The sequence below is a fragment of the Choristoneura fumiferana genome, chromosome 4 (genome assembly GCF_025370935.1).
Source record: "Choristoneura fumiferana chromosome 4, NRCan_CFum_1, whole genome shotgun sequence".
Taxonomy (NCBI): domain Eukaryota; kingdom Metazoa; phylum Arthropoda; class Insecta; order Lepidoptera; family Tortricidae; genus Choristoneura; species Choristoneura fumiferana.
In genome coordinates this window covers 7454831-7469949 of record NC_133475.1, presented here as the reverse complement: position 1 = coordinate 7469949, position 15119 = coordinate 7454831, and the positions used below count along the sequence as shown (strand labels likewise).

The 15119-nt window shown below is 36.8% G+C and overlaps 2 protein-coding genes across 7 annotated transcripts in view; one reads left to right on the top strand and one right to left on the bottom strand.

Moving 5' to 3' along the window:
- cindr (CIN85 and CD2AP related) overlaps positions 1-2889 on the top strand; it is a 30550-nt gene extending 27661 nt beyond the window's left edge. For all 5 annotated transcript variants that reach the window (XM_074086755.1, XM_074086754.1, XM_074086756.1 and 2 more), the window contains one exon: positions 399-2889. In XM_074086755.1, the coding sequence (XP_073942856.1) occupies positions 399-551 (153 nt within the window). In that variant the 3' untranslated portion in view covers positions 552-2889. The remainder of the gene's footprint in view (positions 1-398) is intronic.
- The window catches only part of LOC141427395 (leucine-rich melanocyte differentiation-associated protein-like), a 33834-nt gene continuing 21599 nt past the window's right edge, over positions 2885-15119 (bottom strand). For both annotated transcript variants that reach the window (XM_074086760.1, XM_074086759.1), the window contains exons 4-6: positions 12837-12976; positions 5914-6116; positions 2885-5272 (exon numbers count right to left, since the gene is read on the bottom strand). In XM_074086760.1, coding sequence (XP_073942861.1) covers positions 5193-5272; positions 5914-6116; positions 12837-12976 — 423 coding nt within the window. In that variant the 3' untranslated portion in view covers positions 2885-5192. The remainder of the gene's footprint in view (positions 5273-5913; positions 6117-12836; positions 12977-15119) is intronic.

The window sequence follows — 15119 nt, the reverse complement described above, 5'->3', positions numbered from 1 at the left end:
ATCCAGTTTTGTATATAAGCTCCTTGGTTGTAACCAACTCGATTTTTTTTATAGTCGGCCGTGGCAAGTGGCCAGGTCGAAAAGGTACCGTTGGAGGTTGGATATAGTAAATTAAATTTATTATTATTCTCATTTTTTTTGTAGTATTTTACTTTCCTCACAGTCGAAATGAAAAGTAGTGTGTCTAACTCTGGTGAAATTATCCATTTCCCCTCGAACTGATTGTCAGTTTTTGGAAACAAATTAAGTAACGAAATAGACGTAAACTTCTAATGAGAAGAGAAACGAATACGCAAATATCTTTTTATGCCATTAATGAGGTTTTTTTATTACACAATTTCTGTAATATTTAATAATATTTATATTGTATACTTACAAAATGTTACACCAATTTACAGATAGCAAACCTCGAGAAGCTATTAGAAGTACAAGACGCGAAATTCAACGCGGCCATTCAAGACCTGACCGCCAAGTTATATTTGGAGACGGAAAAACGGACGGCGTTACAAGCAGAGCTGCAGAAACTGGCGCAGTGCGTCACACAAGTGTAGCATGCGGCATCCGCGCCACTTCGATCCATCCGTGCGCGTAACTCCAGGGAATATTCAGGATACATCCTGTTTTAGTTAGCGAAAACTATTATTCGGCCGTCAGTACCTACGTAGCTAATCATTGTGTTAACTTACGTTGCCTCTGTATTTCTTCTTATATTTCTAATATTGTAATCGGAAGCTTTACTCGATTTTAGTGACGCGCGATCGGATGTATGTATTGTAATTATGTAACGCAATTTTATAATGTGATGCATGTTGTAATTATTATTATGGAGAAAGTGATTTTTACTATCGAAGTACTAGGTGTGCCATGCTTGATTTTTATATCGTACTGGAACACTGATAAATTAACTGAAATTCAATATATTATCGACAAATCGTATGATACGCCTGTGGCATAATTACCGAAATACCGTGAAGTTTTTTACGTAATGTAGTTCTAATAAAACTATTGGATATAAATAATTTCGAGAGAAATTATACGATTTGATCAACATACTACCTAAACTAATACGGTGATTGTTGTTGTAATTAAGGTTATAACGCGCTAATCTATGTTTACAAAATTTGTGCCATTTATTGAACACGCACATTTTTATTTTTAGCAAAAGATGTATATTTACTTATATTTTGTGATGTTTGCAGACACACATTCCAATTATACGTTGATATGTTGATATTATGTTGTACGCGGAACCAACAATAGGAGATATTGAACCAAAGTTTCATTTGAAATAGTATGTGGTGTAATATAGTACATTATGTATTGAGAGCCATATAGTTAATATATTTTTGTATGTGTACAGAAATGATTTAAATGTTAACTTTTTGTATTACTGTGTACCTTTTGTAAAACATATCTTGAAATGTTTATTTGACATAATAATATTATTGTAAGGAATATTATGCAGCTACCTATATAGCTAATCAGGAACTGGGCATCGTTTCATACGCAAGATTATGATGTCATTCTATTGTTTTTTTTATTGAGGTTTCCTTCCATTATGTCTAATATCAAATTGATAATGTATTTTTTGGATCTAATCTTCAAAAAATTAGGTCGATGGATGATTAGATCACATGATGCATTGAGTCTTTTGGTAATAGGCCTGGTGTTAGAATAAGAATCTATTCATTAAATATTTGAGGTAAATGCACCAATTACTAGTTTTAACCAAGCCTAGCTTAAGACCCGCAAAGTGAGATTAGTAATATCTGGTGAGTTTACCTTAAAATGGTCGTTAGTTAATTTTAATACACTTCACGCAAACAATGACGTGTACAGAGGGTCACCTATATTTAACACCGCAAAGACCCAAAAACATGTACGCATACCTTATCATTATCACTGCGGCATTAAATTATTTTATACGTATTGTTGCAACTATGCAGATATATCATATCTCTTACCCGGACTGTACCCGATAGATAAAACAAGAATTTTATGATAGTGCGTGAAGTGCAAAATGTAACGGCTGTACATGCTTATTTATATTATAATGAAATGATTATAATACTATAATGAAATTATGTTGTGACTGCTTATGTCTGGTTGTGTTGTACCATCCATGTTTTAAGAAACCTACAATTGATCATAATAAATTATTTTAGTATATATGCGTTTGCCGGTAATGTTGCGTATTGGTGCGATATATTCGTATTGTAGGGATGTAGAATTAGGTTACGATGTGATAGACGTTGCCTAAATAACCGTCATTCTAAATTTATTTGTGATTCGTTTAAACGGCTTTAATGATGCACAAAATAAGGTCACACACTTATATTAGTCACGACTAGGTTCTTATTGTTTAAATAGAACCAATGAAACTAACGCATTCAGATATCGATTGGGTTGCAGACAAGAATTTATTTAAATTATATGAATTTAATTTGTTTTTTTCTTATTGCGATACACATATTGCGATTTAGAACGTTATTGGGAAAGTAATTGATTTGATACTTGGAATAATCTTTGGAATGCCCCAACTCTGGTAGGGAAATAGATAGTTTGTCATGGTTGCAATAATTTCCGATGACAACTGCAAGATTTGTCAAGCCAATATTTGCATTTAGTTTTTCGATGTACATATTATACATAACGTGCGTATCTAGATATATGATGTACATAATGAAGCTTAGTGAAGTTCAAACTGAATTGTAAATGGTTTATAAGATAAACCGTAGTTAACGTTGTATATTATAGCGAAATTTTTGAAGTAATTTTTTAGTACTTAATTTATTTTTACGTACTACGCTGTACCCACTTAATGCATTCCTAAGGTTTTAACGGTTCAGAATATTCATTATAATGAATAAAATAAACATTTGAATAACTTGTTAGTATTTTATTTCTTAAATTGCCATAATATTATAGTAGTCCGCCCCGCTAAGAAGTCAATCCTTACACCTGTCATCCTGGTACTAAATGAGTCAGTTTTTGTTTTTTGACGTATTCAGTATGGGAGTGACACGTGTCAGGATTAACTTAAAAGCATAAACAGTCTATAATAAAATACACTTCAATATAGGTGCACTATGTCAATAAACTATCTAAATAAAGATCAAAACAGTCAGGTTTAGAACAGTGAACGGAAGACCCATTTTTCTCAAACATGACATGAAATATTGACGTTGTGTTACAAATAATAGGCTGAGAAGTATCGCGCTGCAGGCGCTGTGACTCGCCTGCCTGCGCGCGGTCACTAGCGGCCTGCAATAGTAGATTGATAACCAAGGGTGGTAAGTGACACCCGAGATATTGTGAGAGCGCCAATAGTTCGAGGGGAAATGGGTAATTTCACCCGAGTTAGACACTTCTTTTCATTTCGACCGTGAGGAAAGTAAAATAGTACAAAATAAAGATAATAATAATAAATAGAATTTAATTAAATCCAACCTCCAACGGTACCTTTTCGACTGGCCACTTGCCACGGCCGACTATAAAAAAAACGAGTTGGCCACGAACAAGGAGCTTATATACAAAACTGGAGGTTGAACGCCGAACGAAGAAGTTTGACCTTTATTACTTATTTATATATTCCATCTCTTTCTTTCACAGTTCACGAATGACTTCCATCTCTTTCTTAACCTAATTAAAAAAAGAGATGGAATATGTTCGTGACGTAATAAAGATCAAATTTCTAGTTTCAAACGGATGTTCGGCGTTCAACCTCCAGCCAGTGTTGTATATAAGCTCCTTGGTCACGACGTGCATCTAGATGGCGATGCCGAAACGTAAAAAAAAAGTGTAATTGACGTAACTCAATTATCTACGAGTCCGTGGCTAATCGAAAAATTAAAAAAATAAAAAATACTTTCCACCCTAGAGATGAAAACGCAATTTTCCACCCGGCTATCTACCCATGAAAATTAAACTTTCCGAACAGGAGAGATGAAAAGGGATTTCATACAACCTTGCAGGCCGCTGGCCGGCAATGAGACCGTCTTTTGTTTTAACGCGCGCTCTGCGGCAAGCACGCGGCCCACGCCCAGCAACACCGCCCGCAACCGTCCGCCAGCAGCCAGCGCGACACGCGTACACAACAGGGCGACCAGACTAGCGCCCTGCCAGCTTCATTTCTTGTTTTTTTATTTTTATTTCATTTCATGTAATGTTTGAGAAAAGCACTACAAGTCTCGGCCGGAAACTGGGGTTGCCTATATCTGTTTGGCCGGCAACTCCCTACTTCCCGGCCTCTACTGTAATGTACTATATAAGGATAACCGGTATAAACGGTTACAGGTTCAATCGGTAACCCTTTTAAACGGTTATAATGTTGATACTGTTGAAATATTTATGCAACTGTATCGTAATTAGGCCTTAAAACACTCATGTGACCCTTTAAATATGAAACTCGGCTACGCCTCGTTTAATAAAACCACACAACACGAGTGTTATGTTAAGGCCTAATTACGTACAGGCATACAATATTTTATCTACATCCATATATTAAATCCTCTAGCATGTGTTCCGCGAACCATTGAGAATGACCTGCATTAACTCTAACTGCTGCTCGTGCGCACGACGCGGCGCGCCCCGGTGCTGTAATGATGTATGACCATGCCGTGTTCATAATAGAATCCAATGTCGTAATGCTGGTCATTATCTATGGTTTTTGAACGAATAATGGAGGATTTACTATAAATATTATTTTACTAACACGGTTAACAGTTGAATTTATTCAATAACCCTTTCAAACTGTTAACACATATAAAAAGTACACGTAGAAGCTTGTACGTTTGCAATTCAAAAAATATGTCCCTCGCGCTCTTATTCCGACGTAATAAGGTCGTTTTACAAAGTTTAAGTGACAACAGATGACATGTAAGTACTTGACTATCGATTAGGAACATAAAAGGCAAAATAATTTCCAAATATTACGGTATAGACTGTTAAATGTTCAACAACAAAATGTATAATGAAAAAAAAATTAAAGCTAAAATAAACACCTACTTAACAATTTGTTGTAAAGGTAGATGCACAAAATAAATGCTCATTTATGGCAGATTTGATGACAATTTGCAGAAGTAATAAAAAGACGACTGTGGGATCGTGACCATTAAAATTATATATCCAAAACTTTTAGTCTTAATCTATCGTCTTATAATTATTCTACATAACTTCTTAGATTCGCCCGGTCACAAGTCGCTGTTTTTGATAAATCTGTTGCCTTCTGAATGCTTACCGGTGTATTTGTAGTTGCATTTGCCGTAGGCTCCTGAAATAAAACATCACTTATGAACTAGAACCAAGAACCACAACAACAACGACAGCAATGACGACCCACAATGGCAACAAGGGAACTCGTGAGGTCTCTACTCTAGTGAGTACCCCCCTTCTGGGCGAGCCCCACATCCCCCTGTTTCCCCGAACCGGATGCATAAGGCGCATTTTCCACACAATAAAAAAAAGGGTAGTCCTACTCAAAGATTTTCTTCATAAGCCACTCATGTGTTGTAGCTATGGTGCTGCGTGCAGTGGCGTGAATTTGTTTAGGTAGTTCGTAATTCAAATGGTTGAAAATGTACGTAATTATTACCAAAGGCTTCTCGCAGAAGCTTGGCGGGCCGCAGGATGAGGGATGTGATAGGATTTACGGCTATTTACGGTTTGCTCCGGTACGTCCGAGTGTCACACAACAATAATTATCATCAAAGATGAAATCTAATGAGATTAACGCGGGACCATTTGAGTATAATTATATTATATACTATAATTTTTATGCCACCTCATAGCTCAGAATTATTACTATTCATTTAAAAACTCCTGATTATGTTCAGTCAAACATGCCCAAGTGCCCAGGTCGGGGCAGGTAGTGACCATTTTGTGCGTAGTATTTCATATTCTGATAGAACTTGCCTTTGTGTTTGCCCAACGCACTAAGGTCCACCGGTAGCGGGCGTTCCCTGGCGACGGGGAGCGCGGGCGCCGCATCCGCTTCGGGCCGCGGTCGCCGCACGCGCATGAATTCCCCGCGAGTGGCAGCCTCCGCGCGCTCCGCTGTGCCCACGCGCCGCGAGTCCAGGAAACGGAGGCTACGGAGCTTGTGTATCACGTAGTACCTGTAAGGAAACAATTGGTTTATTTAGCGATACACCCTTTTTTGTAGGGGGAAATCATCAATAGGAAAGGGTAGGAGGGAGGGATGGATTATGTAGAGTTCTATCCCTCTACTGCCGCAGCAGCTTCAGACTGACTTTCACAAGTTTTTAAGTTAAATAACTAATAATACATATGTTTAGACGCTGACTAAAGATTCAATATCTACTCGTATGTAGGCAATTAGGCAGTTGCCTACATAGACAGGTTTTTAAATAAGAGTAGGTAAGCTAGAATTTCGCGTACCTACTGATGTATGGTTTATAGGCAGATGGCTCGTCTAGGGGGGCAGCTATCGATTAGAGTCGTATTGCACAAACGACCGGGTGAGTTGATAAATAAAGGGGTGTAACTTTCAATTGGCAGTCTGGACTGGATGCCTTCGCAATCGATTACCTACAGTAGAAATATAATTGTTAGACGATCACTAAGGGGCTGTTTCACCATCCATTGATAAGTGTTAACTGACGGTTAAATGTGATGCCGTCTCCGTCTATTCGAATAAAACAAATAGAGACGGCATCACATTTAACCGTCAGTTAACACTAATCAATGGATTGTGAAACAGCCCCTTAATCTAATACCTTTAAACGAGCAATTCTTGTATATATCTAATACCTTTCAATTTATTTAAGCAAACGCAAAGGTATAATTGAAGGACTTATAGTAAACTATCCTAAAAATAACTGATTTATTAAGATAAAAATAAAACAAAAAACAGAAATAACACTAAATATTACAAACTAAATTAAAATCTATATTAAAAACTAAGCTATATCTAAAAAAGGCTTTTGCGGCATTGTGCCGAAGATGCTGGCAGCATTTCCTCGTTGAATCGCTAGGCTAATACTTACCAGCTCTTCGGTCACCGGTGGCATCTATAAGCCTCTTCGAAATCTCTTTGAATATATATATTCTCCATATATCTCGGAAACGGCTCCAACGATTTCGATGAAATTTGGTATGTAGGGGTTTTCAGGGATGAAAAATCGATCTAGCTTGGTCTTATCATTAAGCAAATAATGTAATATTTTCTGAGCACGAAATTATTAGGAACCTGGAAACCTAACCTATTTCTTACACAAATAGTAGATTGTACAACAAGAGCATAAAATGAGCCATTTTATCCAAGGCGTTCGGCCGGTACGGCGAGGGTGGATAGACACGTCAAGGGAAAAATGGGTTTAATGCTATTTTTACACTCTGCTTTTCACTTAGATTGCGAGTAAATGAAAAAGCAACAGTAGAGCAGTAGTAGTTCACTTTCTATGTACGTTTTATTTTTCATGCATTATATTATTTATTATTTTTAGTTATATTTTTTTAGTTTTATTGATTTATTTTGATGGATTTCATTGATTTTAGGTTTTATATAAATTAAAAATTATTAAGAAACATTTTTGTTTGTGGCTATTTATTTTTACCTAATAACCTTGGTCTTAGACGAAGATTTTATATACTTTAGGGTGAAGTGTCCATCAATGAAACACACAAAATTCAAAATCTCATAAATCTTTTGTTTTGACAGATAGAAGTCTGAATTTTTTACTGAACTTAGGTAATTTTATTGGGTATCACGTGACATATACAGTCATCATCATCATCATCTGAAGCCTCTCTCAACCAATTTGGTGTAGCCTCCTTCAGCTTTCTCCACGTCGCTCTATTCTGAGCCGTCTGCATCCGCAGTTACTGCCCGCAACTCTCCCGATGTCATCCCTCCAACGCATCTGAGGTCTTCCAACCGGTGTCTTGCACCTCCACATCTTGCATCTTGTTTACTCTGGTTCTGGAGGACATCTTTAAGAAACTTGATTGGGAGAGCAAAGGGCTTTCAATAGCGGGTGCAAGGTTTATCAAATCTCCGATTCGCAGGAGCATACTCCTCACCATACCATTAGTCAATGAACTGCATAACGCGTCTTATGACAGAGGGCTGCAGATGAACCTAAGCAAAACCAAGATCATGACAACTGATACCACAAGTACCACAATAGTTACCGACATATACAGTATTCTTTAAGAATGTGTAGTTGGTCATGAAAAAAATATAAAGTCAAAAATGGGAAAATTTTCACAGTGGTGTACAGAATTTTATGTCGCCTAGATCCAGGGCTGCCATCCGTCCGGGTTTCCCCGGATTTGTCCTAGTTTAGAGGGCGTCCGGGCGGGGTTTCATTTGTAGTCCGGGTTTAAAAATATTTTTAATTTTTAGACCAATGCAATTAGAATTTTTTGGAGAATTAATTTCCAGCAAGCTGTAAATCGTTTTATAAGGATCTTATTTGATTGGCCTATATTTTATTATACCTACTGATCAAGTTTAACAAAAACCTAAGCCTGTTGATATGTCCGGGTTTCGGGCTCCTAAATCCGGGTTTTTCACGCGTCTTGTCCTGGTAGCCAAATTTTAGAGGTGGCAGCCCTACCTAGATCCAGCATAAACACGAACTTTACGAGCATGAGAAGTGAAAAAATATTTTTGCTAAAGCTTTCTTTCATTATATTGTTAGACCTTTGTTGCTATCATTAAATCTGCTGATTCAGTAGCAGGTCAATGTAGCTGAAGGTACATTGAACTAAACCAACCTCCAAGTATTTCGATTTAGAACCATACCTACCTACGTTACGTTCTCTTCTCAATATGTATTTTATCATGACCCAAAAAATAACCCATTCATATTTCAAAAACGTAAAATCCCCTGAATACAATACATAAATCTGGCAGTAAACCGGGCCCTCTGACGAGGGTAAGCCCTTTAATCGCGCCTCTCAATTTGGCGCGAATGTGGATGTCACTCGTGTCTATTGTAGAGGTTAAATTACTTCGACGCGGGGACAATGGTGAATATGTTGAGATTCTTTAATTTGTACGTACGTTATTTGTTGGACAAGACTGGTTTTACAAACGAGTTAACTTAAATTGCTGAAAGAACAATATTTTCTCCATACACAGCAAAAGAATAGTGTTCCTGTGAAAAACGTGTTATAAAATGTCTGGCGCTGAAACGCTTCTCGGCAGTACGATGTATCGTGTTCGTAGAAATGAATTTTCTTCAGATCAAGTGCATCCGTGTTAAACACCTACTCAAAAACCGGAACTGCCAACTGTAATTGCCAGTATTATGATCGAGGAAAAAACAGATTTCTTTTTTTATACAAATTCGTTTGTTGGAAAAAAAATAAAAAAAAACATCAAAGAGCAAGCAAGCAAGAAGCTGACAAGGCCACAATAGTATTACGTTTTGATTGTCCGTTTATTACTCTTTAACTTCTAAAGCCTACAAAAGCTATGACAGAAATTATTTAGGTATATTTACCACTATGATTTTTTTCAGGCTAAGTTTTAAGCTTGTTTGTGACAAAAATTAAATTAAATGTAAAGATAAGTGTTAACAAACGTATAATGTTTTTGAATGATCTGTCGAACGATATCCCATAACTACACTATGGGTTAAAACTACGGTTAAAAGGATAAACAAATCATCTCCATTTTACGTGTAGCCGAGTTAGGTACGCAATTTTTTTTTCTTCGACCAGTTTGTCCACGTGGTTAATATATATAATGTAATGTACCCATGCAAAATTTTAGTTTTTTGCACTAATAGTCTCCAAGCTAAACCGCGGACGGGTGGAAATGTTAAAAGTATAATGACTCCTTGAAGAACAATAAAAAAATTATAGTTTTGAGGTTTGTAAATTGGTTAAATATCTCCAACATCATATTTCAATGTTTTGTGGTCCCTAGGTCGAAAGGAAGTTTAAAAAAAAGCTCTCCAGCTTTAAAAAATTGTACCCCACAAGCTGGGGTAGAGAAGATTTTTTTTCACATCTTCCTTTCTTTTATTTACTATGGATTATTTTTCTGGATAGGTACAGCTAAAATAGTTCATGGATTTTGGTCAGTAACATACATATTACAGTCTTTATTATTTTAAATACCCAGTAGCGGCCAAAAAACGCGATATAGATACCTACCTCTTAACACCATCATGATGCGTCTCACTCAACAGTACCGATATCTCACGAACTTAGTTTATCGTCCAATTCTCTTTGATGCAGCATGCAGAAATGCACATGCATGTGTAACGAAACGCAAGACTGCTTTTACGTGATTTTACAATACTTACATAAGTTTCAAATGAAATGTTGCCTGAATTCGAGACATCGAAGTAAATTGTTCCGAAACAATGTTTTGGACCTATTCACTGCCGTTTAAGTAAGGAAAGGTAGTTAATCCCACATGTTTGTATGTCATAAAACATAATATGCAAAAGTTTTTCCTCAACTTCCACTTAAAGCGGCATATAAGACCTTTGGTGCCTACCTAAAAGTATTAAAAGGACTCTACTCGTCTTCACAAAAGTGTATTATTATAGTGAGTAATTTTGACACAACAGAGTACGTAGGATAAGCATCACAATTTGTATGCAAGATGAATAGTAGGTAAGTAAAAAGTAATGTATCTCCGAGCGAGAAACCTAAGTAGGTAGGTACTTAGTTATATCTGTTTTTTATTAAGTCTAGCAATTTTCGACGCAACACTCTTTTACGGTTGAAACAAATTATGTATACTTTGAGGGCTTTGTTTTTCCGGCGGGTAGGTAATGAAAGGTTAGGTAGGTAGGTAGGTTACGGAAAACAATACTGTGTAAGGCGTGGTGCGCGAGACTTTCTTTAAGCGTGTCACACACTACGCAGATACGATAATATTTTATCTGCTTATAATAACTTAATGATCTGAAACTATCACACACTACGCAGATACGATAATATACGAGACGATACATTCAGTCTAAATCCTTCAAACTGAGTAGACTTGTTTTTTGGTGCGGATTGTTTATACAGGATGTTTTCGTGTTTATCTCTTCTAGATTTACTCGCGTGCAGCGGGGCTCTCATATCAACCTGTATCCATCTGCAGATAAAATACTATACCATATTTCTATCGGCAGATATTATACTCAGATCAATTTATATACGCAGATAATATCTTTGCCATCTTTCGATATATGTCGGTGCCCACAGATACTTCACGATAAAATATAAGTTATCTGCGCTGTGTGTGTTAGCTCATTGAATTGTATAGGGAGCGATATTGACAGATATGCGTTCAGATACAGATATCTTATCGCATCTGCTTAGTGTGTGACACGCTTTACACTTTTCGATAGCCAAAGTATCCACAATTAGATTCTTGTTTCTAAAAAATAAACGACATACCTAAGCGACAATCAACTGACAATATCCAACTACATAGTTGAGTTTTGTTAACTTTTGTTCTATTTTTAGCCTAATCAACGCCCGAGACCGAGACAACCGGGTCAAGTTTGAAAACCGGATAGCTAAGTTGTTAGTGACCCTGACTGACCCTGTAAGCTAGCGGTTGCGGGTTCGATCCCGGTAAGGCCAAATAATTGTATTATGAATACGAATATTTGTCCTTGAGTCTTGGATATTTGTATTTATTTAGTATATATTTATCTATATAATATTAGACGCCCGGGAACGCCTCAAGGTCACAATATATAGCTGTCTCGGCGCCCAATATCATTTCTTTGCTTTCGGCATCGAGACTCTAGGTCCTTGGGGTAAGGGTGCGCTGGAGCTACACAGGGAGCTCAGCAATAGGTTAAGGGAGGCAACAGGCAACCTTCGCGCCGGCAGCTTTCTCGCGCAAAGAATCTCAATCGCAGTTCAACGCGGGAATGCTGCCTGCGTGATGGGCACCATGCCAAGAGGCCCACCTCTCTTTTTACGGTTCCGGAGCCAAAATGGCAAAAACGGAACCCTTATAGTTTCGCCATGTCTGTCTGTCTGTCTGTCTGTCCGTCCGCGGCTTTGCTCAGGGACTATCAATGCTAGAAAGCTGTAATTTTGCATGGATATATACATATAAACTATGCCGATAAAATAGTACAACAAAAAATAAAAAAAAAAAATTTTTTTTAGGTTACCTCCCATGTAGACGTAAAGTGGAGGTGATTTTTTTTCTCACCCAACCCTATAGTAGTGTGGGGTATCGTTGGATAGGTCTCTTAAAACTATTAGGGATTTGCTAAGGCGGTTTTTCGATTCAGTGATTTGTTTGCGAAATATTCAACTTTAAAGTGCAAATTTTCATTAACATAGGGCGCCCCCCCCCCTCTAAAATCTAAACCGGTGGGCGGAAAAATTTGAAAAAAATCACAATGGTAGTAAGTATATTAAACTTACAAGGAAAACTGTAGCGGCTAAGTTTGCTTGAGAATTATTAGTAGTTTAAGAGTAAATAGCAGCCTAAAGTATAAAATATACCTAAACTTGGAAGATTCCGTATAAAATACGAAATCCTTAGAAAAATATTACTTAAATTTTTCGTAATGGCTACGGAACCCTATTTTGGGCGTGTCCAACACGCTCTTGGCCGGTTTTTAATCAAAGTTTTAGTTTTAGTTATTTTAATTTAATAGTAGTTTTAGTCCTATGGATATTTTGTATTTTCTTAATATTTTCTTAATAATTATCTGATTATACCACTTCGCTAAGTTTTTGCTACATTAAAGTATTTTATCTATATTATGTATGTCTATTCGTTGTCTAGAACCCATAGTACAAGCTTTGCTTAGTTTGGACCTAGGTCGTTTGGTGTAATTTGTCCATAGATATTATAATCATTGTTAGTATCCAATAAAAAGCCTTACCTGTATCTCTGGTAATCCGATTCATCTTTATCGAGGTCCGATAGCTGGTTGGGGCACGCTTTGTTGCTCAGAAGGCTGAGGTACGATAGTGAAGGGAAGCATTCGCTGATTTTATTCACAAGTCCCTCTAAATCTGATATCTAAAACAAAAATAGAACATTAAGGGGCTGTTTCACCATCCATTGATTAGTGTTAACTGACGGTTAAATGTGATGCCGTCTCCGTCGATTCGAACAAAACAAATAGAGACGGCATCAAACCTAACCGCCAGTTAACACTAATCAATGGATGGTGAAACAGCCCCTAGAAATCAAAGATAACGTTGACACCGTATTAATATTCAACCGGTAGACTTTGCTTTGCTGATACATTTTCTCCCAAAGAAAGTTCGCTTCTATTCGAGGTGATAAAACGTATTTTGCCCAGAATCGAGATAAGAATCGATACAGTATACTTTAAGAGCAGGTTTATATATTTTTTTTACACCTCTCCTTCAGAAAAGTAACTTTTCCTCCCTCACGAGAGGGAGCAAAGTGCAACTTTTCTGTTCAAGGCTTTTCTAAGTGTTTTATTGCAAATGCCATTTTTTGAAGTTGATAACTGTAAAGCCATGCCATTTTCTATGCTGGTTGTTCTTTAATAATATTTAGATTTTATTTTTTCAAGTTTCTTAATGCTTGGTGTGAAAAGTTGTATGAGCGACTCGGGAGCAAAATTATTTTCATCTTGGGCGTTAACACTTGAATCCCTCATTACGCTCAGGATTCTACTTTAGACGCTATTCTATTATAGAATCCTTCGCTACATTCTGGATTCAATGTAAGCCCTCGCCGTAAATACACCATTTTGCTCCCTTGTGACACAAATAACTATTTCATATCTGTTTTATACCTACTGTATGTACCGTCTAAAAGTTACAAATGCAATAGCTTGCGAGCCGTTTTTCTCTCACTTTTGATTTATTCTATAACCAATGAAGCGCAACTGAGAAATAGAAGTTATGAGTGTAGAGTTACAAAGAAGGGAGAATTACTGACCGAACTAAATATACGAGTACACCATTTTTTTATTACATAAGTGAGATGTTTCTAAATTTATACATTAAAATAGTTAACTTAAAATGAGACAGTATGTGTAAGGCATTCAGTATATTGAAACCATGTATAAAAAATAAAAAAATATTAGGTATGTAAACATGACTGATTTAATTCGAACCTCGAAAATTGATTGCCAGTAGAACTAGTGATTGAATAATGTATATTAATAAGTAATTTACATTGGCGTATATCTTGGAAGTGGACAGATAGAAACGGATGGAACCCTAGATGTACTTATCAACGCATCATCCATCAATATATGTCAAGTATGCTGTCCACAGAAATGCTCTACTTAAGTGGACAGAAAATTTTCGGTTCCTAAACATTCCGCTGAGCTAATCAAGCTTACATGTGTCTAGCGCGTCCGTCAGTCTAGTTTCTGTTTCTATTCAATGTGGTATACGCCCCAGAAAATTGGTTTAAGAGTACCTACCTACCTACTTAAATGTTTGATGACCCAGTGTCGGAAGACGGCCACTGTTGAAAAAAGGCATCCCCCTTTAGAAACGCACAAAGGACGATAACTCGCCACCTGTATCCATTGGTTCCCTACAACTTTCATGTCGTCAAGTCCATCCTAATGGGAGACCAGCCAACGCCTCGTCTTCCGGTGTGTTTGAGTAATTGTGACGAAATAAAAAAACAATAATATATGTCCAAATTGCTTTTATTACTAGTATGTCCCCTAACTAAACAAAAACGTAAAGCCAACTCTACCTGCACGTATCGCATTTGTTCGTAGCACATATGTTATTCGTTTATAGCGAAATAGAATGTGTAAGGGATTTAACGGGCAGGGCGTGCTCATTGCTTCGTTTTACTATCATTTATTATCCACCGAATAAAATTTACGAACTTTAGGTAACACATTTTTATGGTCAGTCGTCGGTCCTATCAATCTAAAAGTTAATACAAATTGTGAGTGTTACATCGATTCATTCATTAACTACTAACTTTTACCCACGACATAAATCTACTACAAGGGTCCTTTGCCCCATTTCTAGTCTCAGATGTAGTAAGCAAAAAAAGCTCGTATTAAATTAGTATATTTTTATCGAGGGACTAAAATAAGCTAATATATACCCGAGGTGTCTATTTATCCGAGGGTTTATATTGACTTTTAAATAGTCTCGAGGTGAAAACTCTATTCTTCAGTTCGATTGCAAGTAAAATAGTCTTTTTTGTG